This window comes from Madurella fahalii, assembly GCF_045866475.1.
Source record: "Madurella fahalii IFM 68171 DNA, scaffold_6, whole genome shotgun sequence".
In the NCBI taxonomy this organism is placed as follows: Eukaryota; Fungi; Ascomycota; class Sordariomycetes; order Sordariales; genus Madurella; species Madurella fahalii.
The window spans coordinates 4,013,272-4,031,580 of record NW_027263976.1 but is presented as its reverse complement, the minus strand read 5'-3'; the positions used below and the strand labels follow the sequence as shown (position 1 = coordinate 4,031,580).

At 52.9% G+C, this 18,309-nt stretch overlaps 7 protein-coding genes across 7 annotated transcripts; 2 read left to right on the top strand and 5 right to left on the bottom strand.

The window, feature by feature from the left end:
* Nucleotides 1-74: 74 nt before the first annotated feature.
* MFIFM68171_11215 (DUF676 domain-containing protein) lies at nucleotides 75-1,398 on the bottom strand (the record flags this gene model as incomplete). Its single annotated transcript, XM_071066634.1, has 5 exons — nucleotides 75-230; nucleotides 305-529; nucleotides 615-677; nucleotides 875-1,106; nucleotides 1,187-1,398. The coding sequence occupies 5 exons, from the start codon at nucleotides 1,396-1,398 to the stop codon at nucleotides 75-77; spliced, it is 888 nt and encodes a 295-aa protein (XP_070922735.1).
* Nucleotides 1,399-2,097: 699 nt separating this feature from the next.
* MFIFM68171_11214 (uncharacterized protein) lies at nucleotides 2,098-2,646 on the top strand (the record flags this gene model as incomplete). The annotated part of the gene is made up of 2 exons (XM_071066633.1): nucleotides 2,098-2,165; nucleotides 2,268-2,646. The coding sequence occupies 2 exons, from the start codon at nucleotides 2,098-2,100 to the stop codon at nucleotides 2,644-2,646; spliced, it is 447 nt and encodes a 148-aa protein (XP_070922734.1).
* An 898-nt stretch (nucleotides 2,647-3,544) lies between these two features.
* Nucleotides 3,545-5,796, top strand: MFIFM68171_11213 (uncharacterized protein; the record flags this gene model as incomplete). Its single annotated transcript, XM_071066632.1, has 7 exons — nucleotides 3,545-3,843; nucleotides 3,906-3,952; nucleotides 4,054-4,504; nucleotides 4,648-5,232; nucleotides 5,292-5,501; nucleotides 5,554-5,656; nucleotides 5,716-5,796. The coding sequence occupies 7 exons, from the start codon at nucleotides 3,545-3,547 to the stop codon at nucleotides 5,794-5,796; spliced, it is 1,776 nt and encodes a 591-aa protein (XP_070922733.1).
* A 449-nt stretch (nucleotides 5,797-6,245) lies between these two features.
* Nucleotides 6,246-8,954, bottom strand: MFIFM68171_11212 (Transcription factor domain-containing protein; the record flags this gene model as incomplete). The annotated part of the gene is made up of 6 exons (XM_071066631.1): nucleotides 6,246-6,329; nucleotides 6,385-6,466; nucleotides 6,525-7,885; nucleotides 7,958-8,002; nucleotides 8,066-8,487; nucleotides 8,942-8,954. 6 exons carry the CDS (start codon nucleotides 8,952-8,954, stop codon nucleotides 6,246-6,248), a joined length of 2,007 nt encoding a protein of 668 aa, XP_070922732.1.
* A 948-nt stretch (nucleotides 8,955-9,902) lies between these two features.
* Nucleotides 9,903-12,586, bottom strand: ALDH3A2 (aldehyde dehydrogenase 3, member A2; the record flags this gene model as incomplete). Its single annotated transcript, XM_071066630.1, has 6 exons — nucleotides 9,903-10,280; nucleotides 10,386-10,520; nucleotides 10,579-10,782; nucleotides 10,857-10,884; nucleotides 10,971-12,086; nucleotides 12,144-12,586. The coding sequence occupies 6 exons, from the start codon at nucleotides 12,584-12,586 to the stop codon at nucleotides 9,903-9,905; spliced, it is 2,304 nt and encodes a 767-aa protein (XP_070922731.1).
* A 2,326-nt stretch (nucleotides 12,587-14,912) lies between these two features.
* On the bottom strand, nucleotides 14,913-15,587 carry MFIFM68171_11210 (uncharacterized protein; the record flags this gene model as incomplete). Its single annotated transcript, XM_071066629.1, has 1 exon — nucleotides 14,913-15,587. The coding sequence occupies one exon, from the start codon at nucleotides 15,585-15,587 to the stop codon at nucleotides 14,913-14,915; it is 675 nt and encodes a 224-aa protein (XP_070922730.1).
* A 2,132-nt stretch (nucleotides 15,588-17,719) lies between these two features.
* Nucleotides 17,720-18,107, bottom strand: MFIFM68171_11209 (uncharacterized protein; the record flags this gene model as incomplete). Its single annotated transcript, XM_071066628.1, has 2 exons — nucleotides 17,720-17,892; nucleotides 17,948-18,107. The coding sequence occupies 2 exons, from the start codon at nucleotides 18,105-18,107 to the stop codon at nucleotides 17,720-17,722; spliced, it is 333 nt and encodes a 110-aa protein (XP_070922729.1).
* Between the last annotated feature and the right edge of the window lie 202 nt (nucleotides 18,108-18,309).

The window sequence follows — 18,309 nt, the reverse complement described above, 5'->3', positions numbered from 1 at the left end:
TCCATCAAGAGCTAATTATCATTTCACGGCGCTCGGCAGCTCTGACCCCAAAAGCTATTGCAAGAGCCCATATTCTAACTAGGGCCCTCTGCAGCCCGTTTAATCGATCTCCAGACATCGTCGAAGCGTGGGTCACGTCTCCCAAACTTGCACATTGTTATGTGCGTGCCGCCAATCATTGCATGATCCTCATTCGGCAGTCCCATCACCGCGGACATTTTCTGGACGATCTGAGCGTTTCATTAGCACGAACGCTTCCCCGCTAAGACCAGTGCAATAGAGTGGGGGAGTTCAAAGAACGTACCAGTCTTCGGACGCGGTCGACGTGCTCTTCGTAGCAGCTGACAATAGCGTACTTGGAGGCCAGAGGGACGAAATCCTCGAATATCTTAAGCAGGTCGAGCGAGTTGGGCTCCAGCACCCTTACGAACTCGGACGGCGGCTGGCAGCGCACAGTCGATGCGATGTCTGAGAGCAGATACAGCCACTTGGTCTCTTCTGTGCCTCGATGGGGTGTTCCAAAAAATACCTGTGTGGTTTTGCCCATGCACCAGTCAGCAAAGAAAGAAGAGCCGCCTCGCGTTGACAGGGAAGGGGGGAAACGGGGGACGTACGATTCCCTTGGTGGAGTTGTAAATGTCGGAAAGTCTCCGGTCGTCTTTCGCCAGTTTCAATGCCTACAGGGGACAGTCCGGTCAGGAGATAGGCCCTCGATAACACCACGCACGAGGCGGATAACTTGGCGCGTCTTGTCTGCTTAATGATGATCCCTCCCGAGCTGTGTTTCAACGACCACAATCGGCCGACTCACGGCTTTCGGTGATTAATTATCATGCCCAAGGACCTGCGCCCCACGATAAATGGTTTCACCAACATTGTCCGCCCGCTTGTTCCTGAGCAAGCGTATGAGTTTCCTTGCGTTTTCACGAACACTGTGTGCAGACATGTTGCCGACGTTGGTGGCATCGTATCGGAAAGTCATGGTATGACAGTTTGGGAGTTTCTGGGGTAAGAGATCCCTGAGCCACATTGTAGCGGCGCCAGTCGAGGGCATGTGTCTCCAGGGCTTCATGAAGTCACCATCCAGACCCTGGACGGCAACAATTCTTTCCTTGTGTGATAGTTAGTAGAGACCCAAAGGCTGTGTGCGGCCTGAGCCGGGGCTATATTGGGTACCGCAACTCACTCGATCTGTTCCGTCCCATCTGTTGCAGGATTATGCAGGGTACGCAAATCCCCAGCTTCATCTCCCTCAGGTTCCACGGTCCTATCCGTCCCCGACTCCGTAGACTGCGATACCTCAGCTTTTGTAGCCTGTGCTGCCTCAGGTCCCGTAGTCCGTGATGCCTGAGGCTCCGTAGGTTGCGTTGCCTCAGGTTTCGTAACCTTGTTTCCCATTGTGAACAAACAATATCACAGGAAGGGGAATCAGGGTTTCAAGGTGATAACAGTCGGGTTTCGCGCCTCAGTTGTGAGGCTTAGAATGACGAGGAGAACGCATGGATGTGCTTGCATTTTCTTATATCTACATTATCCCGACGCTGATAGAGAAAGAGGAGTTCTACCCAATAGCTCCGGCAAAGCTGTTACTAGCAGATTGGGTACATTTAGGCTTGTCAGTGCCTCTGGTCGATAGCAAATAGCTGCTTTAGATAGTAGACTTGTGTGGCATAGAACGCTTATCAGCGATAGATGACGCGTCAAGTGTCGGATGAGCCAGCCACGTACTCATCAATACAGTTCCATCTGCACTCCGATAGACACGTGCGGTTAGCTAGTGAGTATGCAATATACTTTTCCTTACGGCTATTCGCCACGTTCCGTCAACCAGTGATATATATGTCTGCTCAAAGAGAAGCGCGAGAAACTCGATACGTATGTTAGGCGAACTGAGGCTGACTCTACGCCCCGAGATTACTTCTGAGTTTAAGAATGGCTTGGGCTCCTGTGTGTATGATCTCATTTGAATAGAGTCACGGTTCACCTAGAATACCTAATTTTTCTAAACAGACACCATTCTAGCCAGCCATATCACCACAGTCAAACATCCACAGCCACTCAAAAGCTTCACTTCGCCAGTGTAAACCATACAGAAAGATGCCGGGAGATACTGTGCTCGATGGGCTCTACGACCCTTCCGAAAAGGGACACATTCCAGACCTTGAGTGAGTTGTTTTTGGAATGATCTCCTGCTATTTAGTCCACCCACCAACGGTAACTATAATGTAGACGCACACTAACCTACACGTGTTACGCTTTTCTCTCAGTCTGGTCCTTGTCCACGGCCTCGGTGGGAACGTCATCAACACATGGGTACACCAGCCTTCCGGGGTGGTCTGGCCACGGGATCTGCTACCGACCAGACGCCCGCTGACAAGGGTTCTGGCCTACGGGTACGACGGAGACGTGCACGAGAATGGCTTTGTGGCCCGCATCCGGGACCATGCTCGGACGCTTGTTGCCAGGCTGGTGGACGAACGGGATGGAGTCGACCCTGCGAGACCAATCGTCTTTGTGGCGCACTGCCTGGGCGGGCTTATTGTCAAGCGGGTAAGTGATTTGTGCCTGGTGTCCTCGGTGATAGGGGAGAACTCTGCTGACACTGGCGATGTGGGCCTTGTGTGTTGCCAACAACGAGACGGATGAGTACTTTGCGAATCAGCAAGTCATTTTGCCAATCAATGCGCAACCATACGGAACGTGTGGCTGTCTGGGACACCCCCCACCCTCTGCTTGGCCGAATGCATGGCCGAACCTTAGGAGCCTGGGAATCTCAGAGAACATACGGTGGTTACTAATACGCCCGGTTTCGTCGCTACCACCCGAATGTAGCCCAAGAGGTCTAGAACTAGGCGGTCTCGGCTTCTCTGTACAAGATCACACCAATAACCCACTTAAATTCTATGTAAGTAAATTAGCTAATAGGTCTGCTAAAAGAGAGCAAGGCTCGAAGCAGGTTAAAGCTTTGACCGGGAATATGTGCCTAAGGTACCTATACCTAGTGACAGATATAGTGTACCGATGATGCCCCGTATCCTGGACCAGGGGTTATCAAGTGCTAGATCAGATAAGCGCTGTGGATTGGATAAGGCAGATGGAGCGCAGATCGCATGGTGGGTTCTAGCTTTCTGCTCCGCGCCCGAATAACCTTTAGAGATCCCAGGCACTGCCCCTCCACCACACAATAACACAAGACCCATCACAACAATTATGGCACGCATCCCAAGGCTTTCTGTAGGGCTTCTCTGTGCCGTCTCTAAGTGGCATCCAGTGCGGTAAGTTGCAGACCAACCGCCATGAATAGCTAGCCGTATGCAATAGGTCTGCATACCCCGCCGTGGCTTGCATCAGGAAAGTTACCTACCTACCTTAGGCTTTCCCCTAGACATTATCCATCGCCATAATGTTCGCAACTGCAAGAGCTGCTGCGGCATGTCTTATTTAAGTAATGATGCTCGCTAGTGATAGGTTAGGCGCTCCATGACGTGCATTACTGTCCCTCAACTGTACCTGTCGTCCTACGCTCCGGCAGCCATCCCTCAATATGAGGCTACGCTCTCCGTGCATCCTGCTGATGATAGCCATTTCGCACGCTGTCCTTGAGATACCTGAGCGTTTCCGAGCCAGCAACAATGTCTCATTCGACCATGACCAGTGCATTGCAACCGTCGTCAAACACATCGAGTCCAATCTCACGAGCTACGTACCGATGGAGCTGTTATTCACCCGCGGACCAGATGGCTCGTTCAACTCGGGCCCAACGAACATGACCTTGACAATTCCGGCCTGTGAGATACTATGCGGCAACATGAAGGTCAACTGGTATACAGATCGCGGACCACGGTATGTCTGATTTCTTAGCTGTATTTGTGGCTGGGATAGGTGGTTAACACTCGTTTCTACAGACTTATGACTTGGATTATCCCTATATTATTGCTTCTTTCCAACATCGGTATGGCGTCCCGCAGTTGAACAGGGCCACATTAAGCTTCGCATATCTCTTTTGAATGTCACTTTATCCCTGTTGGTGTACTCATTGCAGACGATCTTTAGAACTATCACCACTGGACAAGAGAAGATTCCACACCTTACTGCAGGCGCTAGGCGATCCGATCGACGTCTTGTGGTCATTCCTGCACAAAATTCACTCGGCAACGCAAATTTACGAGTTCTCCTCCCGGTCCCTTAGCCGGAGGTCCCGAAAAGGGGCCGAATCAGTGCTGAACCAGCCAATCTTTGTCAGGGCTGTCGCTACGGTATTGATGGCTTTTCAAGATGTCTTGGGACCAGGGTTTGCAGACTACAGGCAACTCGAGGACATTATAGACTACCTGGACCCTAGAATTGAGACAATCTTCAGCCTGTGGAAAGAAACCGGTTTGGAGCTTAGCGACGCAAGGACAGATGAGAGGCTGCGTTCATGCCTCGCCATCGTCCTCTATGTCCTCCAGGTTCTCTCGGGATTCATATTCGATATTGGCGGTGGGAGTTCGAATCCGCCAGGGTACGTATTATTTGTCTTATTGTCTTCGCTCGGGGCGTCTCCGGGCTATATCACACCCGGCAGTCAAAGATGTCCCCAACTTCTGCTTCCCCCGCACATTGGTGATGATTACCTAGGTGATTATAGCTGACATTTGCATTCAGGGGCGTCATAGCAGTCGCGCTAACGCTCACTTTCCTAATCCCGATGGTTCTTCTGAGCGCGGTCACCGGAGCGTTCACATCGCGCAGAGGAGCCTTGCGCATCCTCAGAAGGTTTGTCAAGGATGGTCGAGCCGCAGCAGCCGGTACGCGAGCCGAGAAGGTTGTTTTGCCGGCCCAACTCGAGACGATATTGGCAAACAGGGGTCTCCTGCCATCGCACGGAGAACCAAATTGGGACGAGTATCTCAAATCTCTCCACTGGAGCGGCGGAAAAGACACTTACCGACCCTGGAAGATCTGCCACATAGCTCGCGGTGCCGGCCTCGCAGGTTACATCTTGCCGCTCATACAACCTCACCGCCCGAAACCATCCGGCAGGGGACTCGGGCGCTCTAAGCGCTGGCCCTCGGACCTGTTTAACAAAGGGAAGAAAGTATCCAAGAAGGCCCACCAGGAAGAAGCAACACTACCCCTGCCAAGCAGGCACCGTCGAGAGGCGTTCTACGAGTTCCTTGTCGCAACCTGTCCCATCCTTGCCGGTCTCGCTGGTGGCCTCGGCATATTGTTCCTGGCCGGTGAAGGCGGGTATGTCGAATCTGCGTGCATAATTTTGCCCTTTCGTCGCTGACGGACAACGCCATCAGCTGGAGCTGCCGGCACGTTCTTCTCCTTTCCATGCTGAGCAGCTGGCTCCTGAGCACGGCGCTCTCGTCGGGGTCGTACACGCTGATCTGGAAGTCCGATCCGAGGTTGAAACGCTATCACTGGTGGTTCTGTCTTGTCAAGGACGGCTTGATTGGTAGTGCAATCCTGGGTTGGGTGAGCATTACGGCGGCTGGTTTCTTCAATTCTTGGTGAGTCTAATTGGGTGGCTCACGCCGGCTATCGGCTAACGCTCGCTCTTAGTAGTTGCTGGGGTCAAGAGCTATTCCAAGGCGGCAGCGTCGGGGTTGTGCTCAATGTTAATCCACGTTATTTCGAGTACAACACCAACAAGTTCCCAGGGATCGTGAGCGGTATTGTGGGGTTTCAGTTGTTATTTACCCTAGTAGTGCTCCTGGCCAATAGGAAAGGGATAATGGTCTTGCGTTGGTCAGAAACAAAGAGGCAACTGCTTTGGAAAGAAATACCGCCGAGATAGGAGGTTGACTTTCGTCCGGTTGGTTGTAACTGTAAAGCCATTGTATTAATAGAGCTGTTTGTTGATACTTATCTAGCGATTTATGGATCAATAACTTGACATGGGCGAAGCAAAGCAAGGTAGCCTAGGAGAGTTGTAGATGATCTAGAGTTGCAGAAATTGGTGAACCTCGGTCACAGGTGGATCTATGAAAGAGTCAACAGGCCGATTTGGAGGTCACATCACGACTTTCTGGTTGCGGAAAATAGTAGTTTAGCTTTTTGCACTATGACTCATTGAAAAGAATGTTAGATACATTAATTACCATGACCTGAAAAAGGACATGCTGAATTCCAGCCATAGACTCTTCTCCGCAAGTATCCCTGGGCAATTATTCGGCAGGTAATGTTAGCTGATCAGAGACTAGCGAAAAACATGCTCGCCGTGACACTATCTGAATTACGCCAGCTTATTCCCATCAGAACTCCGGTTGTGGAATATCATTATTCAGTAGCCAGCCCACAAGGTCCGTATTGTCGGAACTGAACCGGGCATCTGACATCTGATGTATCCGTAATCAGCCGATGGTTTAGCATGGTAGCCTATTACCAATTTACCATAAAATCCCAATCCTCCACTACTTCGGGCGGCAGGTCCAAAGCTACTTGCTGCGGCCTGTCCTCACCTCGCCTGCTGACGCTGAACCGCCATTTCTTCAAGTATCGGTAGACATCTTTCTGCGGCGTCTTCGGCAGACCTAACCATCAACTTTGCCAGCTCGTCGCCTCGGAGGCCTTGCATGAGCCCTTCAATCTGTGCTGCGACAACAGACATGAACAGGAGGCCCTTGATGTTGGTCTCACCGGCTTCGATGCACCGAACGCACCAGACCTTTGCGTCATTCAGCACTGAAAGCAAGTCCGGTCGTAAAGGCATCGGGCCAAAGCTTTCTTCCTCTTGGATCTGCGTCCTGGGCTCCACCGCCAAAAGCAAAGCAGCCTGCGTGGCAACGGTGCGGTACAATCCGGACCCGCAGAGCGCCAGCCGAGCCAAATCGTCTCGGCCTGATGAAGACCTGCCACGGCCGCCGCGGTGAAAAGCCACGATGGACGACGACGGATAGGCTGCGCACCAGATCTTGAGCGATGTCTCCGTCACAACATTCCTCGAGAACGCGTAGGCCGCCTCCTGCAGTGCCAGGCCGACGAATGGAATATGAAGGGCCGAGAGATAGCGATGCATGAGGAAATCGACAGCGAGGATATCAAAGCGGGAGGACGGTACTCCCTCACTTGAGTTGTATCTCAAGCTCTGGAGGTCCCGACGTAAATCCTTGGACGATGCTCGTAGCTCTGCGTCTAGCCGAAGAGTTTCCTTGTACTCGCTAGCTGAGCCGAGACTGTTCAAAAGTTTGGCAACGGCAAGACGGAGCGGAAACATCTTGCGGAGAACCCTCACGATGGACGTCTGGGTAAACTCACTATCCGGCTTCGCTACAGGGTCGTTTGCTGCAAGCTGCTCGTCGTCAAGATTGCCGGGCGGCTCTGTGTTAAAGTCGTCCAGGGACAGCAGCGGAGGAGCGCCGGAGGTCAAGCTCAACTGCAGAGCTATCTCCAACACTGTATTCCACAACCGTCGGTGCATCTCGGAGATCAAGGCCGTTTTCTTTGGCAAGCACGCCGGATCCCGGTGCAGCCCTATGCTGACCGCTCTTCTGAGCAGGGCGCCGGCAGAGACGCAGACAGATTCCCCGCCGGCGCCGGCTGTTTCTCGCGCTAGCAGGAGCAACAGCTGAGTCTGCAGCGACCGCATCCCCTGCCTCGGCTTGAACTGGGGCTCCAAAAGCCAGGTGTGAGCCTCGTAGACCCATCGGATGGCCGAGCTGCGCAAGGAGAAGCGCTCGTCGTAGGTAGTGGCTCCAATGGCGAGGACCAGCTTCAGCTGGACCAAAAACGACGCGTCGGTATCGGCATCCGAACGCCACAGTGCTTCATAGTCCCTCATAAAAGTCGGAATGTGCTGTATCCGGTAGACAGTCTCGATGGTGCGGAGATAACAGTCAACGAGCTCGTCAGCAAGATCACTTGCGGGCAGTTCGGCCGTGGGCGTACACGGCCACTAAGGGGGGCACGACTTGACAGCCCATGTCAAGGCCTTGCATCTTTGTATTCCAGAGCATGCCTTTGAAACCTCTTCTCGGAGATGCGGCTCGATCATCTCGGAGGCGTCTTGGAACTGAAATATCAGTTAGCTCCTGCTCGCCAGAAGCCGAGGAATGGCCCGTGAGTAAGAGCCCGCCAGCGAAACTACGTGAATCCAGTGGCTCTGGCCGAATAGAAGCGTCTTGTGTGTGATGCTGCAGCCAATGGCTTGGGTCGGACTGGACAAGGAGGTTTGGCGGTGGGTGTAGGAGGTTCCGCCGAGGCGCGAAGTTGTCGCCTCGATGCTGCGTCGATCTAGGGTCGACGCGGGGGAGTGGACCGACCTCTGCGTCGCCACCTCGGGCAGCTGTTCTTCAAGCTGTCTGATATTGTTTTGTGCCGACTCGACATCGCGTGACCAGGAATGGCTTGCGCGGGTCGATGCGCTCGTTGAACCAGCGCCCGCGCGTGAGCTCAGTGGGTGGCTCGGACTCGTCGACGCTATGCCGGCGCAGGAAGCTCTGGAAGAGGGAACTGGCCGCGGGAACGGCAAAGAAGACTGCTTCCAGACCCTCAGACCTGGGATAGGCCGTCGGGATGTGTGTCGAAACAGCCTGGTTGTCTGAGACGAATCCGGGCTCACCGAATTTTCTTTTTCGTTCGTGTTCCTGAGCTGGGGTGAGCTGTGGCTGATTTGTCCTGATCTTTCCCTAATTCTTCCCTGAGCTAGGGTGATCCCATGGCCGCCGCTGCACAGGCTCTGAGGCCCGTTTTTAGTCCCCCCGGTTAAAGTTTCCTTCAATGTCCCCCGCGGTGTCCACGTTTTTGGCATGTGCTGGTACATGTTGTGGGATAGTACGGAGCATCCTAGTCTAAGTCCTAGGATAGTACGTTGTATTCTGGTACTAAAACTGGGATGGTATTTAGTATGCTAGTATACTATAATATACCAGTGCATAATAGAGAGGCGATCGGTCCCAGTTGCAATCAATACTCCAACTGCAAGTAATGGCGGCCAAGGCTTAATTATTACCCTGGTGGTACATGGCGACAACTCGGATTACCACACTAAATCGGCAAATCCGCAGCAGGTTTCTAAATATAATACTACTTCTCGACCACGCATTGCTTTTCCAGCTCAGCTCTTCACCGAGCACATTAGGTACCATCCCAAGACGCCAGACACTTACTGATAATTATCAGGTTATCACTGATAAAGTTAAAAAGATGGGGAAATTCTTCCTACTATATTCACAAAACCTGATAAGCCGGGACCCGTTACTTAAGATTTACACGTTTGTCAGAAAGAAAGGGGTTCTGGTCAAGGGCCAGAACGTGGCAGAAAGGAGGTGTGGCCAGCCGAGCCGAGTTGAGCTCAGGGGAGCTGAACTGACATAGAAATGGCCACTATTTGCCACCTTCGTTGCCACTACACATATCTGCAATAGAGGCTCTCTGTGGCGAAGCTAGAGACAAGCAATACACTCAAACAATTGCAACCCCATCAATTCCATCGAATCCAGAGTGCCGTGTTTCTGATACCTGGTCCATGCAAGCGTCCAACGAGGCCGGACCGAGGGCTCCGCGGCAGGGTGTCCTCCGCGGCACCCATAGCATGCTTACTGACGAGCACTTCGCCAAAGCACTCATGTCAGGCCTCAAAATCGGTTCAAGTACAATATCATATATACTAGTATGCTTTGAGCTAGGATATTATACTAGTGTACTCCGGGCTAGTATAGTATATACTGGTATGTTCCAAGTGCCAGCATATCATGTACTATGCTATATAATGTAGGTACTGTTATGTATTAATTCAAGCCGCTTGCTAATAATAAGCCACCGAGTTTCGCCGGTTTGTGATCCCTGGGTTCCTTCCGAGGCTGGAGAAGTCTCGTGCTTACATGTTGAATGGCACTCAAAGAGACGAGCCAAGCATGTCCACCGATTCGCTACGAGCACTAAGAGTTCCAGTTCCATGCGCATACCAAGTTCTAAGCAGCTCTCTTGAAGAAACGAGAACGAGAGCGAGAAGGTTCCAGCACTTTGGGAGAGCCCGTTTCCAGCTCCGAGTCATTAGGCCTCCACGTGGTCGAGCCTGAAGGGTCCGAATAGCCCGAGGAAAACTGCGTATACCGCTGCGCGAGCTTCCTGATGGTCGGGGCCGAGGGGCCTTGGTGGTGACTGGTGGGGGAGCATAACTCACTCTTGAACTTTTTAAAGTCCCCGGCGGCGCACGGTCGGTTCTTGAACTCGGGCATGCGCAGGATCTCGTCGGCGATGATGCTGAAGACGGAGTTGATGCCGTGCTTGGTCCGCGCCGATGTCTCGATGTAGCAGCGCGCGTTAATGAGGCTTGCCATAGCAAGACCCTGAGAAGGAGAAAGGATTAGTTTTGGGACTGGCCTTGAGAATACGTAGTCTGTATCAAAGTGAGGTGTGTAGGGTAGGTAGCGGATGCAGGTAGTGGCACACACCTCGGTTATAGAAACTGGCTGCTGCGAGCCCTTGCGGAGGTAACTGATGGTCTCGGCGTCGTAACGCAGGTCCTGCTTGCATCCTACCATGAAGATGGGGACATTGGGCATAAAGTGAATTCCCTCGGCATGCCACTAATGCGAGTGGTCGAAGTGTAAGCAGTGGAATCAACGTTCACAAGCGCGAACACACCTTTTCTCCAATGTTTATCAGGCTGTCGGGCGAGTCGATGGTAAAGCATATGATGAGGGCGTGCGCGTCAAGGTATGAAAGGGGCCGAAGGCGATCGTAATCCTCTTGGCCTGCCGTGTCCCACAGTGCGACCTCGACATACCCGTCAACCCCTTGGACCTCGACATCGGCCACGTAGTTCTCAAACACTGTTGGTACATATACCTAGATGTGAGTGGTTAACGGTTAGCAAGACTCTTTGGCAATCCGTGAATTAAGGTACCTAGGTGGGTACTTGCCTCTGGATAGGTCCCTTTGGACGTTGTTCTGTCAATTGGTGCACGCGTTAGCGGGATACCATACCACGAGACTGGGTGTCAGCTCAGGCAAAGTACAAAACGGGGGAGGCTAACATAAGAAGACAGGTCTTGCCACATGCACCATCGCCTATAAAAACAAACTTTCGGCGGAGATCAGCACCTCGACCAAATGTTCTGGCGGTGCGTGTGCCTGATGCCGACTTTTTGGAGCCCGACGGAGACTGGAACTTCCACCGCACCGACAGAAAGCGGCTCATGCGAGATCCGCTCTTTGTCCGTTTGTGGGTCTGGGTGAGTGCCGTCTCGGCTTCCGTTACGGTCCCCGTGGTGGTACTGGGATCTGCTGATCCCGTTTCTGAATCTGGAGTTGACACTTGCACCTTTGGCGGAGTTTGCGTAGGCGCCTGGACCTGGGGTAGCACCAGGCTCGGTGCTGTTGGCGGAGTAGGAGCCTGAATATCCAGTGGAGGGCGGTACGAGGTGTGCTCAAATTGTTGTACGGCTTGCTGGATATACTGCCCTGCCATGCTGGACTCGGGTTCCCCGGGCTGGCCATACATGCTCGGAGCCAGTGTAAGTTGTGACATCTGGTTCGGGTTCCAAGCTTGCCAGCCCTGAGGTGTCATGTACATGTACATGGGTGGCTGGTTGACCATCGACTGTGCAGTAGGCACTGGTGGTATGGCGGAGTTAGCCGGGATGATGTAGCTGGTGAATGGTGCCAATGATGTTGAATCCGTGACGTGACCTGTTGGCGGGGTAGGATCTGTGTCAGAGGGCGGTGTCGTGATCATCACAGTCCCAGCAGTCGAAGTCGACGCCGATGCTGTCGCACCCGGTAGCTCGGGCAAGTCAGGCAAGGAAGGGAGCTCAGCAGATGGTGTTCCTGTCTCGCTCCTGTTGATCCATTCAACCACCTCAATCCGGTTGCTGCCAGGGTGGATGGAATCCAGGTCGTCGCCGTTCCAAGACCGTCGGTCGTCTAGTATGGTCGATGCCGAGGACAAGACCGAGGCTGCCGAATCGATGCACTGATTCAGCCTGGCCAGATTCTTAATGGCGTCGGTCCCGGTGCTTCCGATCATGAGATCCTGGATCGCCTGGATCTTGACCTCGACGTTGATGGCCAGACGACTGATCTCTTTGTGGATAGCCTCCAAGTTGGGCTCGATGCTAGAGGTTGTCTTTTGGATGGATACGGAATTCCATCTAATCGCCTTTATCAGGAATTGAGCTGGCTGGGATTGGAAGCAGGACAACACTCACAGGATGATGGTCTGAAGGCACATCTGCAATGTGTCTTTGTACGCCTGAACCTGTTGGCGGAACAGAGCAATCCGGGTGGCGGCAGACTGGATCCGGATCTCCCGTCGGGCTTCGTCAAGGACCTTGACCGACTTGTTGAGCTCGACGAGCATGGTATCAAACTCGGACAAGGCATTGTGTCCGTCGTTGAGGCACTGGTGCAAATTTTGCCAGTGGGTGCCAATGTGACCTGTCTGTCGTAGAACCTGCTCATCTTCGATGTCCTGAAAGGTCTCTTCCATGGAGTGCAGGACTCTCCGTAGTCCCGAGATGTCGCTGATCAGAGCGTTGATGGAGGTGTTCGCTTCCTTGACGCTGTCCTTGAACTGCTTGAGCCCCATTAAGACTTTGATGGAGACCGAGGTAAAGGCTAAAACGCCCGTCGAGATGCTGAAAGGGTCCATTGCGTCTTCGTTATCCCAGCGTTGTGATGGTGATTGAGGGTGTTGTCTTGGGCCAGAGCCTGATCATGCAGACTTTTGAGGGGAACGAGCCCTTCGCCCCGATTCAGGTCAGCTGCGCCCCAACGTCGGAGCCAATGGCGGGAATGTTCCAAGCCCATGCAGGCTGATTCAGAGCACTTTTCATTCGCAGCAACGGAAGGGAACAGCCTCACAAGGGTAAAGAGTTTGCAAGGAAGTTGATCAACGTCTCAAAGCGGGTAGAGTCTCTCATTAGGGGGTCGAACCGTAATGAAATGGAAAGAGTGTAGTTGGCGTTGTATGTGGCCGCGATTGTGGCCGCCAAAAGCACCAAAAGCACCAAAAGCACCGGAAACACCGGAAACACCGAAGATACCGAAGACACCAAAACACCAAGAGATGCATCACCAAATTGCATATTTGCGTTATATGTGGCCGCCATAAGCACCAAAAACATGTCTCTGCCATTGCGCGCAGCTGAGACGCGGGGAGGCGTGGGCATTTTCATATATGGGACCAGCTCTGGGCCCACTCGGCTAGAATTGAAGCAATTCAGCGTGCGTGGCGCAGCCTGCCGAAACGGTACAGTAATTAGGGTGAGCAAAGGTGAGCAAGCCTAAGCAAGGTATGAAAAAGGAAATTTTATGTGCCCAGATTCGTCTCACAAAACGGGTAGTTCTCGTAGATACAGTCGCGTCCCGAGTCAACACACCTGCTGCACGGCTCTTCCCGGTTGCATCGAACCTTGCGACTCCTGCAGGAATTGCAGGACCTGTATTGTTCTCCGGTGTTAGTGCTGCAGCACAAGCAATAGCACAACCGTGCAGCGGCCCGGCTACGACCGGAGGGGGGCGAGTTGCGGGGACGTACACTGCCGGGCCCATGGCGCCGAGGCTCAAGTCCAACCTGACGCCTTATGACAGTCGTCTGGACACGGGTATTCCCGATCCAAGCAGCCGAGACGAGATGAAGGGCGAAACGGAGGCTGCGCAGTGATATACAGATCGCAAAAAATCTCTCAGGGCGGGAAAAATCAGTGCAAGCTCCGTAAGATCAGAAGAGAAGAAGCAAGAAGAAGCAAGTGCTGTCAGGGTCTGTACGGTAGCTTAAGAACCACCTCGAAACTGGGAAACTGAGCCCGATGGGCCCGACGATCGCCTCCGAGACCAGTTTTATCTCTGCCTCGCAAAATCGCGACTCAAAAGAGCTGGCGCAAGGACACGATATGTGGCAACCGGTCGTCTATTGTCACCGCCACCATGTTCCCACAGCCATATCCAGCCGTCATTTCAGGCTCTAGAGTAGGCCTTCTCTTTCTCGCACAGTATTTTCCAGGGACCCCCCCCCCCCACCATTCATTCGCAAGGTCGGGGTGGTTCTGTTCAAGCCGCGCATCAAGAGAAAGCAGACGCCAGAATCCCTGAGTTGGGACAGGCGCCGGAAGGCGGCACGGCAATCTTCTTATGCTCTCTAGTGTTTGGCAACTCGTTCGGGACCTTTGAAGAGCACTACAACAGTCATCATTCGAGCAGACTCGGTGTTGTTAACGTACCTACCTGCCACCCAGGCCATCCGCCCGGCTGCGGTTGCCTATGTCTCTACTATGATGATGATGGGCCCCCGCACCGAGTACTGGCAAGTCATCTTGGCACAGACCATTATGATGGCAATCGTCATGGGCGTCCTCCAGTTTCCAGCGTTTTGCGGCATTGTCGCAAAACTATAACAGGAAACAGGCGGCCGTAGTGAGTGTACTAGTCGCCTCAAGTTCTTCTATCGGCGGTAGTGTCATCCCATCCCCTTGTCGCTCACGCTTAACGGCTCTTACTCGGTTTCGGGTAGTTAGTGCTAGTCATTAGCTTCTTTATCATGCCATTCTATAACTTGCCTGCGTACCCGTTAAGGCGTGCTTGCTGTCGAGAACAATCACCTCGAAGCTACCCTCGGCGTACAAAGAGACCAGGTTCAACCTGCTCATCGTCTCCCTGTTCTTGATGTTCAGTGTCATGTTCACGCCCCTATTTTTCATACCCGTATTCGCTGTTACCAGGGCAATGGATAGGCAACACTCGGTTGTGGTTACAACGGAGGCAAGCGTAAAAGTGTCGCGACGGCCTCCAGCCGGTACATTACGGTGCGTAACTTAAGCTGTGCGCCTTCCCGGCGAATAACGACGGGCCTATAGAGTGTATTCTGGGGTGATACTTGCTTATCATTTTCATCATGATGGACCACCCCAGAGGAGAGACCAACAACTGCCCCGTCTCCGGACGATTCCGGGCCCGCGGACCTCGACCTCCTAATCCGCCTACCTCCAAGGTGTCGGCCGCGCCGCAACCTGGACCATGGTGGTCGTCCTCCAAAGCGACACGGTACCCGTCTCGCTATACGTCGACGTCACAGCGACGTTTCCGCCTCTCATGGTGGCCTCCATGTGCGTGTATCCCGTCCGGATGATCGTCGCGGGGTACGCCGTCCCAACAGCCTCGATAAACGTCACGCGCGACGTGGTAAACCACTCATACCGCGCCATGCTGATCCATATGCCCCGTATTTCGCTGGAGTGGTAATCGGTCGTGGTGTACACCGAGGTGAGCGTTGTTGTGGCGCTCTGGGCCGGCAGGGTGATCGTGCTCTCTACCCGTAGGGGACTGTTTCCCGAGAGGGTCCAGAACAACTCAGTTGTCGCAGCCCACGTGGAAACTGCGCCGTCGGCTTGGGCCGCTGAGAGATGCGAGATGGCCGTGCCGGTCACAGGGGAGCCGTCTTTCGGGTAGTGCGGCAGCTCGCGGGGCATCAGAAGGGTGACGACCACGGTTGTGGTGATACGCGGCGGTTCCTCGTTGGCGAGCGTAGTCGTGTAGATGGCCGTGTGCTGCGGCAACGGTGATTCGTGCGTCCTTGGGGTGGAGGATTGCGCCGTAGCGGGGGAAGCGAAGTAGGCGACAGCATTGAGGATGAGCGCTACGTGTCGTGGACGCATTTTCGTGACCGTGTCGTTTCGTCCTCGAGTTGCAATCTTGCACTACTGGTGCGGTATAGTAGTTGGATCGACTTTTGTCCCCTTGATCTGGTGTAACTAGTGGATGGAGCAAAGAGCCATGCGGTCACGACCCGGGAACTTGAATGTTTCCGCCTCGCCGGGTAATGTGGCTCCCTGCAATATCTCCTTCCCCACCAGGCCGATTCCTTCGACGTTGGCTGTCAATCCGGCATTGGATGGCCGGGCTCGGGGGGAAAGCCTTGCTATATCCACTTATGATTCTGGTGAGTTATGCTGTGTAGGCCGCGACGAGCTCTTAATTAGGTAAGGTAGTCGTCAGCCTTAACTCCATCCTCATACTGCCCATTGATGCACCAGACCACAAAGGTAGGCCAGTAGTATTAAGTTTTCGAAGAGTATAATAACTCAAGTCGGCATTGCATTAAGATTAATTATCCACTCTACCCTCGCAGCAGAGGTGGAGCAGGAATCCCGGTAATAGAGACGTTGGTCCGAAGAAGACGGTCAAGTACACAGCGGGAAACATTGTGGTGAAAATCATGCTAGAAGTGGTACTACCACACAGGCATTACAGCTCGTAAGCGCTGCAGGACATTCATCTAGGGACAGTGTTGACGTTCCAGTTGTATTGCTGTGACCGGCCGTTGGAAAAGAGTGTAAGGTATCTTTGAACCCACGTAAAATTTGCGGGTAAAGTCCCTATTATCCTGCACCGCTGCGGCCCAGGTGTTCAAGTATTCGTCCGGCTGTGATTCTCAAGCTTTGTTAAGGGCCTATCAATTCAATAGAGTGTGAAGAAGGGATCCAGATTGGCGGGCTTAGCCTCCTAATTCGCAGAAACCCGTGTCACGGTTGGAATGTGGTTAACGCTTTAATTATACTCGGCGGTGTTGAGCTGAATAACTGTCTAACGAAAGTAAATGCGACGGCCACTGAAAATGAACTATACATTGGGCTTGATTCTCTTGTCTGATGTGATTGCTCCCAGAGGCCAAACATCTACCTCATCTTGATTGTAACCGTCATCCCAATCTCCATGTCGGTTACGGAAGACGGTTGATTCTCACAGCCATAACCGGGCTATAGACCTAACGTCTATGAAGGAGAACCACAGATATCATATAGTCACCGGGACCACGATGCCGGCCCTATGAAAATTGCTATGTATAGGTCCTTTGCTGCTTCTAGAGGTGACACGGTCGATATCCATTGAGATTGGATTCGCATGTGCTACACCCTTCTCCCCGTCGTACCGCGTCCCCTCTTTAACGGCCCGCTCCTCGTCTTTAGAGTTCACCCACATCCGATAAAATTTGAAACTGACAGAACTCTAGAACTAGTGAATATACGTATACGACGCAATGAAATGACCTGTGTTGGTGCTCAATCCTTCCCACGCGCATTTTCGAGACGTCGAATATACGCGGCAAGCATAGCCAACTCGGCTCTCTCCTTCTGAACTCTTTTTCCTTTTCTTCTAGGGCATCCATGCCATCTTTGTGCTCTTTCCTTAAAGACTCAAGGAGTTGGTTAGCACTTGGCACCGCCTCCTGCTTCTTTGTTACCTCTCTCTTCCCATCCTGTTGTCTAGAGCGCCTTTTAGACACGGTTGCAAAATCCGCATCGCAGGGCCGGTATTTGCACGTTTTAAGATGTCGCATCAGGTGCTCCTTACGCGGGAATGGTGCCTCTTTCTCTGACCTTGGGCAATCTGGGTGATGACAAGGAAATTTGCTCTATCGTCGCCGTGTTTCTCTTTCTGGTGCCTTTGGAAGGCGAAACGCGTGGTACAGGTCTTGTTGCATATCGGGCACGTCAAACTCAAGTCCCGTAAGGTAGGTGGGCTAGCAGGAGCCGCGTTAGTATTTACATCCAAGCTGAACCTTAAGTGCGAAGAACAAATCGCCACGTCTTACCTATGATTCAGCGCTAGGCGGCCATTCCCATTTGGGGGCGGAGCTGTATGTGTGGACTGCTGCGTTTGATATTGGAGTTTGACCAATGGTGCAGTTGGATTATCATCCGGTTGGAAACTGGCATCGAACCAATTGCCGAATGAATCCATGTGCTTAGGCAAATTGAGAGCTCCTGCATATTGAGCACCATTGCTCCTATCGTCCGCCCCCGCCCATATCAAATTGGCCGGCTTGGAACACGCTTGCAAAGTCGAAGTTGGCGGCGGTGTCATCATTGTAGTCTGACGGCCTCCCATCCAGTATGGTGTCGATATCCTGAGGGTCGAAATCAGTTGCTGAAAAGTCCGGTATTTTTACACTTTGAGCGGCTGAAGGAAGTCAGTAGAGCTGTGTGTTCGAGGATAAGAATTTCCAAAGACTTACCTTCCCAGAATGGGACCCATGGGTCTGGGGGTGATGTTTGATCGGAACTGTTGAGTAGATCGGGGCTGCAAGGGGCATGATATAGAGCACGGCTCTCATCCGCCCGGTTATGCTGGTCATCAAGCGTGTCATGGTGTTGTGCGAACAGGTCGCTGTCCATTCTCGCGATGAAGCTTGCTCAGTGAAAATATGAGCAGGCGTGAATCCGTATGTCGAGATGACAGTGTGCGTGGTGGATCTGCTTTGCTGTGGGATTCTCGTTCTAGTTGTTTTACGATATCGGGAGGTACTGCGTCGGGAGCCGTATGGCTCCCAACTCTAGCAGTTGTACACAACTGGGAGATAGATCGCAGAACCAGGTT